Below are 16,870 nucleotides of genomic sequence, written 5' to 3' on the forward strand. Positions count from 1 at the left end.
TTTCTGCAAGAAAAATACAATACATTTAATAAAATTAACAATTGTTCCTCTGGCGAAGTAATGTTATTGTTAACAGTAATTCTTTGCTGAACTGCGGTGCTGATTTACTCTGCAAGAATGTTCCGGGTTCATATGTATCTACCAAGCACTTACTTTAATATTTAATAAGCAATGTTTACTGTTCACTCGTTTCCACTACCATTGAGGCAAGTGATTTTGATATTTAGAGATTATATCTATTTCAGGAACGTTCAATATGTACCTGCCATTTTTGTAAAATTCATACTTTATTGTTACGTTTATAAGCAAGACGAATGAGACAAAGCGTCGATTGTAATGTAGTAAATTGTTCAGTTTTGATAGAACATTGATCAACGATGATATTGTTGACGCAGTTGTGCTGACATTATAATGATACTGACATTTTTGTAAATGTAATTCACTATTTGCTATTCTTGAATCTGTAAGATTAGCTTTTTAGTTTTAGTTAGTTATTAATATTGTTTTTTCTCTAGATTAAGGTTCTATAGATTAATATAAATATATTTTGTTTTTTATATAACTTCTCGTTATGCACTTCTTGCACTCATAGTTTCTTTATTTATTGTTTTCTTTTCCTTGCCTGGTTGCCTGGAAGAGATCGCTTGTTAGCGATAAGGCCGCCCGTTGCATCCCTTGTAATTTATATATATTGTGTTATTTGTGTTTCTTTCTAGCAACGAAGTGTGAATAAATAAATAATAAATAAATAAATTATACCTACTATAGCTGATCACTTAAGGATGCAACTCAATTAAATTAGATCAGAACATTGGTCAGACTTGAGCATCTTTCAGACTTTCTTGAACTGGCCAAGACTACTTATTGTAATTAGCCTGCCTGAAATAGTTTTGAGAAAATTTCACTACCTTAAACCTCTCATCCTACGCGTGCGCTAGGTTTTTTGTTATAGACATGGTGTTATAGACATTTATGTGTTAATGTAGAACTGTAGAGTTGTAAAATTATTCGAATTTACCCTCTCGTTTATCTAGTCATTCAGTGCAGTTTGTCAATATTTTTACAACAAAACAGATTCCTAATACGTTCAAATTTTAATTACAATTTCACAAAGTCCACAGGCTGGCAAGCGAACTTTTTAACTTTCGCATACAAAATGAATATTCCGATAGCGAGTCAATTATTTATAAACATCAGAAAAAGCATAAGCACTACTATACTGTTTTAACTTTACTAATAATAACTTTATAGTTGATTTCGTAGTGTTAAAGTGGTGAATGGTGGAAAATGCTTTTGAAAATATATGCACTAGTATTTTTTTCAGAAGTTACTTCGAAAATTGAATTAAACCAACGATGGATCTTTCCCGACTATGATTTTTATTCGATAACAGAAAGAGACAATTTAAGACGAAGATTTCTTGATAGGAAAATGGAGAATAAAAATCAAGACATGAGATTGAAGTTATTTGACACACTATCAATTAACACTGTGTACTCAGAAAATATACTTCATACTAAAATAAGTGAAAATAGCTCCAAACACTACGAAAACATGTTCAGAGAACTTTTAACTATGAATGGAGTAACATATGTCTACAAAAGAGGATTTCACTGGCGAACATGGAGAAAGATAAACATAAATAATAATGATACAGTTGTGTGCTACAAGTGTCAGAATTATTTAAATATTTCGTGTGCTAAATGCTACAATGGCTATTGGGTTGGTAAAAGTAAATTAAAAATACTTTTTTTAAATGAAATAGAATATCCTTCTCAAATTGATCTATAATATAATATAAATATTATATTAATATTAATTACACATCAATTTAAGAAGGATATTCTATATCATTTTAACAATGTTACAATATATACGCAAAATCTTATTTCATTTAAAGTTATATAGGTAACCATATTATAGGTTTACAGTTTTAATTTAAAAACCACCATTAGACGGACGGAGATGGTGGAATCAAAATGGATACTTTAGACATCTGAACTGGTACTGCTGTACTTAAACTTTAATATTTATTTTTAGTATTGAATTAATTTGTGACGTCAAAGAATGATTTTTCTACGGTTTAAATATCTATAATAACTGACTACATTTTTTTCAGATTATAGACAAAAGTCCACCTTGCCCTTATGAAATTTATTCCTTAATACAACCAAAAACATTATGTGTTATTAATATAACACAATATTATAAACCATTTGAGAGCTGTCCTCAGATAATTAGCTTGGATAAATTGATGGAAACATGTAGTAATCCACTGGAAACAAAATGGAGGATTCTTCGTAATTACTCTGGAAGCGAGAATTCGATAAAGATCTGTCAGGGAAGAGATACTTGCGAAATAACAACATTATATTCGGTAATAAAAATTCCTGTCACTAAAACAATTAATTACCTATATAAATATTTACAAGAATTACGTAAACACTATTTTATGCCATGATAACTAAATCAGTCCATACGAGAAAGTCGAAATATTTTTTAAATAAAATATTTAATTATTTACAAAACATTTTCCAGGACTGCAATTAGTGCAGGCTTCTTGCGTCGTATTGGTGCTCCTTTTATATTTCTGGCCTACAAAAGCTGTATATCATACTTATTTTCTTACATTCACTATATCGTTTACAGATCAAACAAGATTCAATCACATTTCGTATAGTAAATTCAACCAATCAAATCATTTACTCTCGTGTAATGAAAAGTGGTCAAATGAATTACGCATGCGTTGATGATTGCGGATATATAACCCCTCATCATGACATTGTTAAGAATGACAAACATAACATTGTACTTGATTTATTACATAACCTAAAAAACAAAAGAGAGAACTTGAAGGAAAATTTTATTACAAGCAAAGTTCATCAACTGGCAACACCGAGTAGTAATAAACCGTTATTGAATAATCTTGATTTCAAAAATAATGCTGTTATGAATAATAAAATGCCAAAAAATAAAATGTCTAAATATAGTTCGGGGGAATGGATTAAACCGATAAAGTCGGTAATGATAAATGAGAAACCGGTAAATGAAAAATCACAATGCAAGAAAATTCAGAACTTCTACGTGGAACTTGAAAATGGATCAGATTATTATGATTATTAAAAACTCTAAAAAGACAGGTATATGACATTTATATTAACTTTATTTAGGTGATTGATTGTAAGTAAGTAAGTATTTTTGTTACGAATAAACTCACAGAACTCAATTGTCACAATTAGAATTAATTCATTCTAGATCATGCCTTAGTGACATTGGTATTTATTTTTGTTAAGTATAGAAATGTCCAGTGATACGAAGCCAGATAGGCCGTTAGTTTTTGGCGTATTTTTGTATGTGACTTGTACGTATTAAAACAGAACCGGAAAACAACATCTATACACATATAAAATATTTCTATAACTGAAAATATAGTCGATTTCCAAAATTATTTCACCATTAAAATCCCTTTATTGTAGCTACTGATAAAAATTACAAGCGGAGGAAGCTGCCTACAGGTGTACCAACCAATTCGACTTCGGCACAAGAAAATAGCATATCAATTTTAAAAAATGGCCTGAAATGTGTGTCTATGAACGGCGGTATCACCTAATATCAGGCAGCTGCCCATTTGCAATAGTATATTTCATTATAAGTGCGGAAAGCCTGTCATTGCAACGAGTTCCGACGAATGTCTACCCGAGCCAAGGCGCAGCCGAAGGTGAGGGTTGCCAGTCGGAACAAGTTGCAATGACGGTTCCGCACGTGTACTGAACGACTATTTTTAATACAGTTGCGAAAAAATTAAACAATTTAATTAAACTATTTACTTTTTTTCTCCTCTCTCTACGGAATAAATCCATTGCACGTAGATATGTTATATATTTCCGGTAAATTGTTCTCCGAAGCATTTTGTGCAATTATACTGAGTTCGGGTGGTATTCATTCAAATAAAATATCGTCGAAATTACTCATTTTGTGCAACAAATAACTCAACTCGAAAGAAAATTTTTGGAAAATGGCGCCAACCGCAATAAATATGAGCAAAGCTTGATTTTTCTTTTCTTCACCCATTCTGGGTAGGCAAAGGGAACTTGGCCCATACAGCCAATTCTTCAGTAAACTATTTTTATTGAAAGAAAACCAAATCTTACTTATTGAGTCCAATCATTAAATCTGATATTGAAACAAATAGTAGCTTCTTTTTAAAATATTTGCATGAATCATAAAAACTTCTGTGATTTTTTTTTAGTAAAAACTTCATGGTTAGTTTTTTCTTTTTAATATTTTTTTTATTGATATGAAATAAAATAAACCTAACCGACCTTATTGAATCCAATTATTATAATATTTAGAAATCATATATCATAAACACTTCTATGAATCTTTTTAATAAAACCTTCGTGGTTGTTTTTTTCTTTTTAATACACATTGTTTTGACAGTTGGCAAAGAAAACGCACGAGTGCGGGAATGGCAAAGAAAAAGTACGAGTGTGTAATAGCCCACTTTCCGAACGCTATACGTCCCTGCAATATGCCACTTTTTGAGCAACTGTATTAAAAAATTATTTAAAAATGTGAAACTGTGACGACGTTTTTAATATTATGAAAAAAAACAACGAATATCACAACAACCTTATTTTAATGAGTTATAATTTTACAATATGGCTTTAAGTAATACTGTAACACTTAAATGCTGCTGAATTTCTGAGACGAAATGTCTTAGCGGGAACTACGACGTTTATGTCAAACGGGAGTAAGAGTAAGAACGTGACACACACGTCAAGTACGTTTTGACATCTCATAGTTCGCGCTAAGTCTCGACATAGTTTACCCTTAATCTGTATTTTTTATTAAATAATTTTCTTACACACTACTAATAAATTCGCTATACAATATGTGGAGAAGGTATATTAAAATACAAATCACTTTATTGTAGCTTTAATTTGTTTTAATTGGATTAAAACAAAGCCACGACAAATTACTTTGGTCATTTTTATAAAAAATAAATAATATAGAGTTTATTTATAAACGTTTTACGTATCTTATAATAGAAAAGGTAAAAAAAGGAAAAGCATCGTAGATAGAAAATCACTATAAAAATACAATAAGAATCACAGTCACTCAGAATCGTACAAAGTTACCAGCTACATAAACTATTTACTTATTAAGGATTTATCCACTATAAATGCAAACTTAAATAATCTATAACAGTAAACTAATAATTTGCACCATTTATTATATATAATGTACTAATAGACATATTACTCTCTTATAAAATAGCCCGAATGTGCAAAATTTTTCACGATTAATCTTAAATATAAAACTTCTAACAGTTTGTCTATGCGTCAGTATTTCCGAATATAATTATTTGAAAGTAGAATATATTAGGCGAAGTCAAAAGTCTTGAGCCTGGTCGCGAATACTTACATAAAAGATAACAGATTAAAAAAAAGAAAATATCAGTCTAACTCAGTTTTTTCAAACTATTCATAACAAAGATAATAGATATAGAAAAAAATCAGTCTTTAAAACATATTTATAATAAGAAATGTTAACAGGAATGTCATTATCAGTTGACAGATATCATAGACAAAACATTACAGATTAAGTACATCATCGTAGCAACCTTTATCTGACACATTAAGGATGTATTTATGGTTTTTTAAGTGTTTTTTACCTTTTATATGATCTAATAATATGTGTTCTTTGCTCGATACTTCACTATCACAGGTGAGGCAATTGACAGTCGAGTCGTTGATCTAAAACAAATAAAATTATATAAAATCAATCTTATTTTTCATTTGTATTACAAGAAATATTATCAAACCAATATCATGATTAAACTTATAAATGAATTACCCAAAAAGAAATAATGTATTTCTTTTGTATGAAAACATTACAAGAAACAGAGATTTTTTTAAAATATCTTATAGATAATAATACTTAGGCTTATGATGGCAGAGGTTGTTTTTATAAGTTCATGATATTGAAATCGGCTTATAAAAAATGGTTTCATCTAAATAACAGATGAGGGTATATTTTTCTAATTCCGGATCTTAGACTATTAGTTATTGGGATGCAGATAGGGGATCGATCGAATGTCGCGGTCTGTTTTCAATCTAAGATTGTAGATTAATTATTGAGTTTGGGCGTAAGCCAACTCTTTAGTTACAAATATGGAGTTAAAATTTCTTACGTGTGTCAAACGTACCTTTCTTATCAATGCTGGCAAGTATTTCTTTTCAAACGATTTCAACAATGTTGTATGCCTCTCTGTATTCACATGACCCGATAAATCGTAGTTTTTCATATCAACCCTGCACAATATACACTTGTAGCCATTTTTATTCTTCGTAACACCCTGCCATGCGTCCCACGTCAATTTAAAGGATTTACCCGCGTGGATGATAATTTTATTCTTCTTGGCAACACTCGTAGTGTTGACAGCTTCGAATTTATAGTTTGCAACAATTTTTGTATGTAACGAAAGGTCGTGGAATTGTGTTTCCTTTCCCAGACTGAGATCGATTGATTTTAATTCTTTTAAATTTCTGTTCCGATTTTTCATACTATCAGACAAATTGTTAGTGTGTTCATTCCATGTTATGTGCGTCTGTAAATCATCTTTTGTGATCATTATATTGCATACTCCGCAGTGATAGTATTGCCTATTCTGAAATTAGAAAATAATTAAATTAAGAAATTGTTATGTGAAATAATTTCTAAGTGACCATAGAAATTGTTCAAAATATTATTATTAATTCATGCGTAAATTAAATAACCCGCCAAAATGATTCTCTAGACAAGATGGCGTCGTATCATTTGAAATACGTTAGCTAATGTCAAGTTTTTATTTTGATTAATATCCGATGAAATACTTCGAAGACAGACAAATACATATTATTTAGAACCATGTTATGTCATCCTCTATTCGAATAATTATGACTTTCGATTTTCTGTCACATGATTGACGTCTAAACTGAATCAATAAGTTTTGATAAATTAAGGATTATTTCAAAGTAGATTCTTCTCCATAACATTTTTTAAATACTTTATACAGATAACCTTAAGGTTTTTTTTAAGGTCTAGGCTCCAGATTTCTGTATCTGTTACGTGGTGATTTAGTTTTTTTAATAGACAAGTAGGTGATCAGCCTTCTATGCCTATAACACGCCTTTCGAATAACTACATCTAAGGCAAGCCGGTTTCCTAACGAGGTTTTACTTCGCCGTACGAGCGAATCTTGCAATAAATGCGCCCATAGACAGTAAATCCATTAGAGCACAGCCGGGGATCGAACCTATGACCTCAGCGACTAGGCCAACACTGCTCTGATATACATCAACAAAAAATGTAAGTATCGAAAACTTACCCGACGAATTAAATTAATATCGTATTTGTCTATAAAAGCGTGTTTTTTTAAGTTCTTCAAATGGCCATCAATAGTAAAGTGCACGCCCATTTTAAATAATTCCACAGAGCACACAAGACAATACCAAGTTCCGTTGCCCACAGATACAAATGTGTTGTAAGATGCAAAACTAATTTTTATATTTTTATTCTTCAACTTAGCCATTATTATTTCAAAGAAAATTTCATTCACACGTACGTCACCGATATTTTTCCATAAACCTTTATTTCTTAAATTATTAACTAATTCTGTATATATCTCATTTGCTGGATCTCGTTCCGTTTTATTTTCATTTGGAACTTTAATAATTTTCGATTTGCGAATTACTCTTTCAGGAGGTTTAATATTTGCATCAGATGCTTTTTCCATATTGACGAAATTATCGTCTTTATCTGGCTTTTCGGCATCTATTGGTGTATCTGTATTATTTTTTTCAACATTTTCTTTTTCTATTGGCCCCTGGTTTTTCGTTTCTTCTGTGTTGTCATCCTGAGTTTTTGGATCATTACAAACGTTATTTAAGTCAACAACGCCTGCTGTTGTATCGTCAACTCTGTTTCTTTTATCACTTTCTTTTTTTATTGGCCTCTGTTTTTTCTTTTCTTCTGTATTGTCATCCTGGGTTTTTTGCCTCTCACCAAGGGTTTTATTTATGTTAACAAGACCTGTTGATGTATCTTCTCCATCTTTAGTTTTAAAATTTTCTTTTTCTATTGGCCTCGGGCCTTTTTCTTCTGTCTTGTAACTCTGGGCTCTTTGAACATTACAAAGCGCTTTATTTAAATCAGCAACGCCTATTGGTGTATCTTCAACTTTATTTTCTTCTGTATTTTCATTCTGGGTTCTTTGGCCATTACAAAGAGCTTTATTTAAGTCAACAACATCTGTTGGTGTATCTTCAACTCTATTTTCTTCATCATTTTCTTTTTCTATTGGCCTCTGGACTGTCTTATCTTCAGTATCGTCATCCTGGGTTCTTTGACCCTTACAAAGGGATTTATTTAAGTCAACGACACCTGTTGGCGTATCTTCAACTTTTTTTTCTTCATCATTTTCTTTTGGCTTCTGGTCTTTCGTTTCTTCTGTATTGTCATTCTGGGTTATTTGACCATTGCAAAGGTTATTTAAATCAACAACACCTGTTGGTGTATCTTCAACTCTATTTCCTTCAATATTTTCTTCTTCTATTGGCCTCTGGTCTTTCTTTTCTTCTGTATTCTCATCCCGGATTGTTTGACCCTCATAAAGAGCTTTATTTATGTTAACAACACCGGTTGGTATAACTTGATGTTTATTTTCTTCATCATTTTCTTTTTCTATTGGCCTCTCCTCTTTTTTTTCTTCTGTAATGTCATGTTGGGTTCCTTGACCCTTACAAAACGAATTATTTAAGTCAACAACACCTGTGGGCATATCTTCAACTCTTTTTCCTTCATAATTTTCATTTTCTATTGTCTTCTGGTCTTCCTTTTCTTCTGTATTATCATCCTGAGTTTTTTGACCATTACGAAGGGCTTTATTTAAGTTAACAATATGAAAGGATGTCGTTATGTGCTTGTTCAGTTCCAAACTGTTGTTGTTCATAACACAATGACATAAAGCGCAATGTAACCCGCCATTTAACTACAAAATTAAACAATTTTAGTATTTAGAAATTTAGGATGGTGACCCAGAGTGTGCGTTCAAACGAAATTCTTAGTTTTATGTACGCATAGATATATTACGGAATCATAACATTGCAACGTACCTACATTAGGGTTCTTTTTACATAATAGGGAGCAGGAGAAGGAGGCTTATCTGATGTTAAGTGGTACAGCCGCTCAAATTGCCATATCGGCCTTAAAAGAATTGATACGCTCTTTCCTTGAACTCTAAACCGAATTGGTTTGGAAACAATTCAGTGGGCAGCTGGTTCCACATAAAGATCAGCGGCCTGCTATAAGAAACGCTCAGTTGTGGAACGAAGGACTAAATCTGAGCCCCTAAAAATCTACATGACATGAACTCGTGAAAGGAAAATCTACTCCCTATAAAAGCTATCAGTACATATCATAGCTTGTTATAAAAACCAAGTCTCGCAATTCAGTTCTACCGTAAGAAGTTCTGAAGAGTATTTTAATTTATTCAGTCTACTTAAGGAACCTTACGTGATTAGCTAATCTATAGTGACCATAGAAATCGTTTTAAATAATTTAATATCATCTGTATTACTCGTGAGATTAATCATTGTATATTGTTTATGTAATATGATAATGTATCGATCGATCTCGTGTATTGCTAAACTTTCTATCTAGTTTATTGCTTGGCCTTTAATATTGAATGTAATGACACAAAGAGATCTATGTAATACAAAGTCGGTTAATTCAGTCCCTCCTTATGGGACCATGTCTTAAGTTACGTAATTAGCTAACCTAACTTCTTATAAAGGCAATATCAATATTAAATATATGTCAAATAATCTAGTCTAATGTCATCAAATATTGAAACATACCCGTACGATTCCATTCTCCAAAGTGACATTTATAATTCTTATTAAATTAACACCCATGTTTGGTATGAACATTCGCTGCATCAAAAATATATGTACACCGTCCATTAGATGCTGAGAAATATGCTGTTTACTAACTGTTTTATCACACAGGTTGCAGTAACAATCATTATTTTGGGTAACAAACACTAAATGAAACGATAATAATGATATTTTTATACTACAACCGAATTGCAGTATTATAATTTCACGCTTGGTAATATCATCATCATTATTATTTTCTTGACAATTGATTATTATTTGACCTTGACTTTCGATCTCGTTTATCGGTTGGCCTTGACTTTCGATGTTGTTTATTGCTTGGCCTTGACTTTCGATCTCGTTTATCGGTTGGCCTTGATTTTCGATCTGGTTTATCGCTTGGCCTTGACTTTCGATGTCGTTTATCGCTTGGCCTTGACTTTCGATGTTGTTTAATACTTGACTTTGGGTGTCATTTATTTCTTGATCCTTACTTTTTGTGACGGTAATTTCTTGGAATTTTTCTTCAGTAACTTTACGCTTACTGTCATTCTTTTGCATATTGTTACTGTTTATTTTACTTTCAATCTCATTTTCGATTTCACTACTCTGTTTTCTTGGCACTTCTTTTGCTTTCGGGGTGTCCTGGATTTTGTTTTTCAGTGGCTTTGTTTTTTGTTTGTGTGTCCGTTCAATATGATTTGCGACCATACTCTCTAGTTGAAGATTATTGCAATTGGCGCAGTGGTAGAATTTCTCGTCAACCTAAAATTTATAATAAATCTGTATTCATACGTGATATCACAAAATAGGAGGAAAAACAAAACATCTTATTACTGGCAACACTTTTGTACCACATTTCGGACGCGTTCTTAAATTACAAAACAATATATTTTTCGATTAAAATGTCTGCCTTGGTCTAATCCTAATGCACTGTATTAGGATTATATATAAGTATATAGGATTGAACATTTATTTATGACCGTTTTGTATCACGTGACTGATATGTAAATTCAATATTTTTATACATTACAAAAAAAATATTTTTATATACTTATTATGTTTAAAATAATTAATTGTTTCATAACTATTTGTCAATCTAATAGGCATGTAGGTGATCAGCGTTCTGTGCATGAAACACACCGACATTTTGGGTCTACGGCAAGTCGGTTTTCTTCACCTTTGGATCAAATGTTAAATGCACATAGAAAGTCCATCCTGGCGATCGATCGAATAGGAGATCGAACCTACGATCTCTGGGATGAGAATGGATGGAGTGAGAGATGAAGCCACTAGGCCAGCGTTACATTATACAGAATACTCTTTTAATACTTTTATTTCCCATTATAAAATAGCCCACTGAGCCATCAGCCAATAGGTCCATATATTAAATACATAAGCAGATTAACTGCAACTATCGCCCCCCTTCTTTTGTCAGCAAAAGTAAGCAAAGCTTTCAATAGTACATAAACTTATAAATTTTCTATAGGAATCCCCGAAAATGCATTTCGGTTGCAAGCATAGACAATGTGTTACCTACATACATACATATGTAAAAAAAGTAAATAATTACTGTTGACGTAATCGCCAAATAAAAAAATCGAAAAACCCTCCTCTCATAAAAACGCTTTTTTTTTTATAGAACAGGGGGCAAACAGCCAGAAGGCTCACCTGATGTTAAGTGATACCGTCGCCCATGGACACTCTCGATGCTAGAAAGCTAAGTAATAAGTCGCTATTAATACTTATTACTATTACAAAGATATAGATATACAAACATATATTTACCTTTCTTATAATGTAATTCTTATATTTCTCAACTGGTGTACATAATTTGAGATTTTCTATATGTTCCTGCTTGAAGCAATGTTCAAGTTTGACGTGGGCGTCATCAATTATTTTACACGCCATACAATAGATCTTCTGGCTCTTTATCATTATTATCATGTTCCATGCATCATTATCAATCTTATATTTTGTACCGAACCAGTTTATAACTAAAAAAAAACATATTTTATCTCAAAACTATAAACTTTTTTTTGCATTCTTCTGGTTGTCAAATGGTTATTAAATTTGACAATTGACAAAGTTCGTTACCTCTGAATAGTCTGCACCAATCGCGACTTATGTCTTTAAAGGGGCCATAAAATGGAAGTTGGCGAAAAACTTGACAACTACTGCATTGGTACGGGACATTTTAAGTCGATAAACGACGATTGAACTGGCAACACTTTACTACGTCGAGCCCGATATTCTCATAAATACTTACGACCCATTACCTGACTTACCACGTTGGGTGCAGGTATAGGACTGATAAGAGATTAAGTACAAACAGTACTATTCGTCAGGTAAAAAAATATGGACAATAGATTGTATTTGGTTCATACAAAAGCAGTGCAAACGTTAATCCACTGTGGGGCCGTTCAAGTATTACGAAAGCAGATTTACTGCAATAACCCCCCACCTCCCCTCCTTCAAAGCAACCCTTATTTTTTTTTTGTAGGAGTTGTCGAAAATGGATTTAGTTTTCAAGCATAGACAATGTGTGGGTAATATGTAAAAAAGTAAATAACATCTTTTGACGTAATTACCAAATAAAAAAATGAAAGACCCCCATATAGTACTTACGTATTGCTTGAACGGGCCCCTGTGCACTTATATAAAGTAGGTTTTTTTAATAGCAGTATGAGAAATGGCTGATTAATGTCATCTATGCGGGAAGAAAACAATCGTGGCATATTAACTATTAAAACTCTATTATCATGATGTACTGTCGAACTATAATGACGTAAGTGTTAACATAAATGCACAAATGCTATGAGAGTTCTCTTTTCGCACACATTTTTATATGGGTGTGATATTTTGGTGTATTATTTATAATTTTATTTTATAATTAAATTCCCTTTGTCAATAAATGATTTCTCCTGAACTTTAAAGTATTAAACAACTGTGTAAAGTACTGAGCCAATATTTATTATTTTTTCTCAAAAAAAAAATCACTTGTTTTTTTTTCGTTTAAAATTTTTTTATTTACTCTAGGTGCTGTTAAAGAATAACCAGGGTGAACAGACATGCAGGTTTAAATAAAACTTTGTTCTATTAAAAAGTTTACTGAATCTTAGTACATATGTATTAATTTTTTTATTTGACGCATAAATCTATCAGGGCTGTCACCTTCTTAAAAGAAAAATGGACAACAAATTTCTGCTCCACTTCCAGATATCAAACACTATGTTATATGTCTCTCTAAGTAAATACTTACAAAATAGCTTTGGCACAGCCGTAGCAACGGATGCATATGAAAGTTCAACTGGCATGTTATCCCAGATTATATCGTTAAATCCATCCATTTCATTGAAATCAATCCCACTCTCACTTGTACTGACACTCTCCACATAATCTGCGCGTGAGTGGGAAGATGATACACTGGGTGATTCAATGGGTGAGTGTTCGATTGAATGATAGTGCGACGGTTCGACTGAATGAGGGATTGATGATCCAAATGATTGAGGTTGTGAGGAATCGAATAAATGAGCGAACAATGGGTCAAATGGATAAGTGAGTTGGTCAATATTGTGCATATCTTGAACATCTGAACAATGGTTGATTGCGTATAATATCTTGTTTTCATGAGTTTCACTGTCGAAATGATTTTCTTCTGATTTATGGAATGATTCGTTGCATACAGCACAGTGGTAGTGTTGATCAATCTGAAATTATTAATTATCATATTTACATCAAAAATAGCTCCGAGCTTTGTTAATATACATAGACAATGGCTACAACTTTCCAATTATGCGAATCTATGATTCGCATAATAGCAAAGTTGAAAAAGGGCAGAATATATATAAAAAGACAAGTCAAGAAAATAATTATTTCTACTACGTATTTGCGTGTTGTTCCCACGAGTTTGTAACTTCGTGCTCCACCATTCCTCCTGCTGATAGAGGACAAATCTTTGTTTTTAATTTATTTTATTATTCTTGATTACTCAAGATGCCATATGGAACATGGTGTAATGGTTGCAGCTCCTTATAAAAATTGTGTAAAAGAAAATTTGCGATTAAAAAGTGTGGCGGAGAGTTTTATTGCCAGTTCTTCTCTTCCGTTCTACGCCCTTGATTTGCGAACTGGCAGTAAATGTAAATTTACAATTATCATGTGGATTAGGGGTCCTTCAAGTATTATGCAAGCAGATTTACTGCATTTATCTTCCCCCCGTAAGCAAAGCTCTCAACTACATATAATAGTTTATATTATTCATATCAACTTTTAGTAAGAATCTTCGAAAATACTCTCGATGCGAACCCTCTAGCATCCACTGTGAGGTAAGTGTCCATGGGCGGCGGTATCACTTAACATCAGGTGAGCCTCCTGCCCGTTTGCCCCCTGTTCTATTAAAAAAAAAACTACATTTCCTTTTCAAGCATAGACAATGATGACATGACTCCCCACCATAGTGCTTCCGTAATACTTAAACGGACCCTTACCATATTTTCTGACATTTATATTTGTACTATATTTACAAAGAATTGTATGTCAATTAAAGATAAATCTTTAGTTTCAGATGCTACAAAAAAGGTTTAATATCTAAAATGACGTTTCTCAAAATTATTAAAGTAATGGTCATGATCATTCTATACTTATACAAATTTAAAAGACACCTCACATATAGTTCTTCTGTAACTGATTTAACACTTACCAATCTTACAAGGTTCAAATCAAATCTCTGCAAAGGCTGATACTCATTCATACTTTTTATATGCATATCTCTTTTGATGTGAGTAATCGCATCTACATCTAGATCCAAACAGACACAGCACCAAATATGATCTTCCAATGTTATTATTGTATTCCAATTATTAATTGGAAGAAGAATTGCATCGTTAACAATAACACCATAAAGTGTTTTCTTTATAGACACAGGAAGGAACTTGCACTCTGAAATTATAAACACTTTTAAGTTGTAGAAAAATCAATCAGCTTATGACTGTAGTAATAATTTTATTTATTAACACTTTGTTGCATTACATACAATAAAAAATAAAATTAAACATAATTTAATGAAAAGCAACTGGCAAGCATTCATTTGTGACCCGTCTAGAACATTATAAACAGCTTCACAAATAATGTGAATCACTGTTAAAGCCTAAATAAGCCTCACTATTTACAGGAGAAATACAACAAAACTGTTGCTTTAAAAATAAATCTTTTTTTATTATAACATTAATACGATAATAAATAAATATAGCAAAAACAATTTAAAATTATTGTTTTTATAGTTATTGTAATAGAGCAGTGTTGGCCTAGTGGCTTCAGCTTGCGACTCTCATATCTTAGGTCGTAGGTTCGATACCCGGCTGTGCACCAATGGAGTTTGTTTCTATGTGTACATTTAACATTTGCTCGAACGGTGAAGGAAAACATTGTGAGGAAACCAACATGTCTTAGACATATAAATAAATTCTTTTTTATTTACCCTCTTTGTCAAGTGTGCTACTCTCACCCAAACTGTCTGTATCAGAAACAACTTTAAATTTATAATAGTCATCATTATCATCATTTTGTAATGTAAACACTTCTCCATTAATGTTATACTCAGTTTCTGTTTTTCTATACACCCATTTGTTGGGTAGAAACTGTCCTTCAACGAATAATTGAGGTACTGATTCCTCATCCATTCTGAAAATATAAAAAATGAAAAAATAGATAATTTCATAGGATGCAGGTAGATCACTTAATGTTAAGTGCTAGCCCCCATTTAAAAACACCTGCAGCACGAAAGGTCTAAGTCCATTATGTCAATGCAATGTGGTTTACTTCTTTATCAAATTTTACATGATATTTATATTAAATTGGTAAGATAGAGAAAATAACCTACTAATTCCTTTACATTGACAGAATGAAAAATCTTCCCCACATTACATTGTAAGATACTATTGCAGAATTACTAAATGCCTATCTACCCATATATTTAATTATTTTCAAATATTTAACACACAAAAATTTTTCATTTGATAGAAATTAATTATGTATACTTTAAAATACTCTAATATAGTTTTTAATAATTATTCTATTGGCCCGTTAAATTATTCAGTAATAATTTGAATTAAAAAATACATGACGGAAACAAAAATATTGTTATAACTATTTAAAATACTCAAACAAAGAAACACTTCAAAATAACACACGGGACTTATTGTTTAATAGATAACAGAAAAATAATGTATTATAGAAACTGCGCCATTAAAAATTTTAAAGCAATATTCAGATTCTTATACCAAAATAACTCTGCATACTTAGATAGTTTTAAGTGTCTAAGGAAAAATAACGATAGAAATAATTAATCAAAATATTCCTATTATTTCCTAATAAAAAGTAGTACGACTTACCTTAATCTTAACAGGAACGCGCAATATAATTTACTTAGAAGCCTACTTTACCTTTCTATAAAATCGAAGGTTATGAAACCTCCTTTTGAATGATATAAAATAGTCATTAATAAAAATAACACGCTGCGTAACTTAGAATACTATATAAAAATATCTTTATCACACGTAATAAAAAATGACTAGGTACATAATTATTAATATTAGAGATTGTTTGCAGCTATTCACTAAACATTATTCACTTAAAATTGATTATTTTTTAGCATAAAAGTGGTAAAGCGTTTAGACTTTAAGCCGTGGTCTTTATTATGAAGTACATGGTAAATGGTAATCCAAACACATTTAAACACAAACAAAAGCCAAAATCACCAAACACAACATTATTAATTTTTTTTTCGCCCATGGCGCAGGTCTTTCGACCATACCGCCTAGTCTTTCGTAGAAGTTTTCCATTAATTTTAACGACATTATTAAACTAATGACAATGTCATCACATTGATGTGTCAAAATCACCTGTCGGTATGTCGGCTCACAGACTAGCACTAAGCACACTAAGGCCTA

The 16,870-nt window shown here is 31.7% G+C and overlaps 2 protein-coding genes across 3 annotated transcripts; one reads left to right on the plus strand and one right to left on the minus strand.

The window, feature by feature from the left end:
• The first annotated feature begins 1,325 nt into the window (after positions 1 to 1,325).
• LOC111001064 lies at positions 1,326 to 3,628 on the plus strand. 2 transcript variants are annotated; one of them, XM_022270766.2, is made up of 4 exons: positions 1,326 to 1,722; positions 2,120 to 2,377; positions 2,650 to 3,140; positions 3,477 to 3,628. In XM_022270766.2, exons 1-3 carry the CDS (start codon positions 1,432 to 1,434, stop codon positions 3,121 to 3,123), a joined length of 1,023 nt encoding a protein of 340 aa, XP_022126458.2. In that variant the 5' UTR covers positions 1,326 to 1,431; the 3' UTR covers positions 3,124 to 3,140; positions 3,477 to 3,628. The 2 variants fall into 2 exon arrangements, with proteins under 2 accessions (XP_022126458.2, XP_045489123.1); XM_045633167.1 differs by having other exon boundaries at positions 2,650 to 3,628.
• A 992-nt stretch (positions 3,629 to 4,620) lies between these two features.
• On the minus strand, positions 4,621 to 16,743 carry LOC111001063. The gene is made up of 9 exons (XM_022270765.2): positions 16,313 to 16,743; positions 15,400 to 15,602; positions 14,623 to 14,861; positions 13,183 to 13,630; positions 11,709 to 11,917; positions 9,903 to 10,685; positions 7,373 to 9,034; positions 6,212 to 6,673; positions 4,621 to 5,759 (listed from the first exon to the last, which is right to left on the minus strand). The coding sequence occupies exons 2-9, from the start codon at positions 15,599 to 15,601 to the stop codon at positions 5,598 to 5,600; spliced, it is 4,167 nt and encodes a 1,388-aa protein (XP_022126457.2). The 5' UTR covers position 15,602; positions 16,313 to 16,743; the 3' UTR covers positions 4,621 to 5,597.
• Positions 16,744 to 16,870: the final 127 nt, after the last annotated feature.

This window comes from Pieris rapae, chromosome 22 (genome assembly GCF_905147795.1).
Source record: "Pieris rapae chromosome 22, ilPieRapa1.1, whole genome shotgun sequence".
Lineage (NCBI taxonomy): Eukaryota > Metazoa > Arthropoda > Insecta > Lepidoptera > Pieridae > Pieris > Pieris rapae.

Excerpts from the sequence above, each read along its gene's own strand:
- LOC111001064 (XM_045633167.1), top strand. The coding sequence starts at position 1,432 with ATGGAGAATAAAAATCAAGACATGAGATTGAAGTTATTTGACACACTA. Across the intron at positions 1,723-2,119 it reads AATGCTACAATGGCTATTGG|ATTATAGACAAAAGTCCACC; the intron begins GTTGGTAAAAGT and ends CATTTTTTTCAG. Across the intron at positions 2,378-2,649 it reads AAATAACAACATTATATTCG|ATCAAACAAGATTCAATCAC; the intron begins GTAATAAAAATT and ends TATCGTTTACAG.
- LOC111001063 (XM_022270765.2), bottom strand. The coding sequence starts at position 15,601 with ATGGATGAGGAATCAGTACCTCAATTATTCGTTGAAGGACAGTTTCTA. Across the intron at positions 6,674-7,372 it reads ATATTAATTTAATTCGTCGG|AATAGGCAATACTATCACTG; the intron begins GTAAGTTTTCGA and ends TTCTAATTTCAG. Across the intron at positions 5,760-6,211 it reads TGCCAGCATTGATAAGAAAG|ATCAACGACTCGACTGTCAA; the intron begins GTACGTTTGACA and ends TATTTGTTTTAG.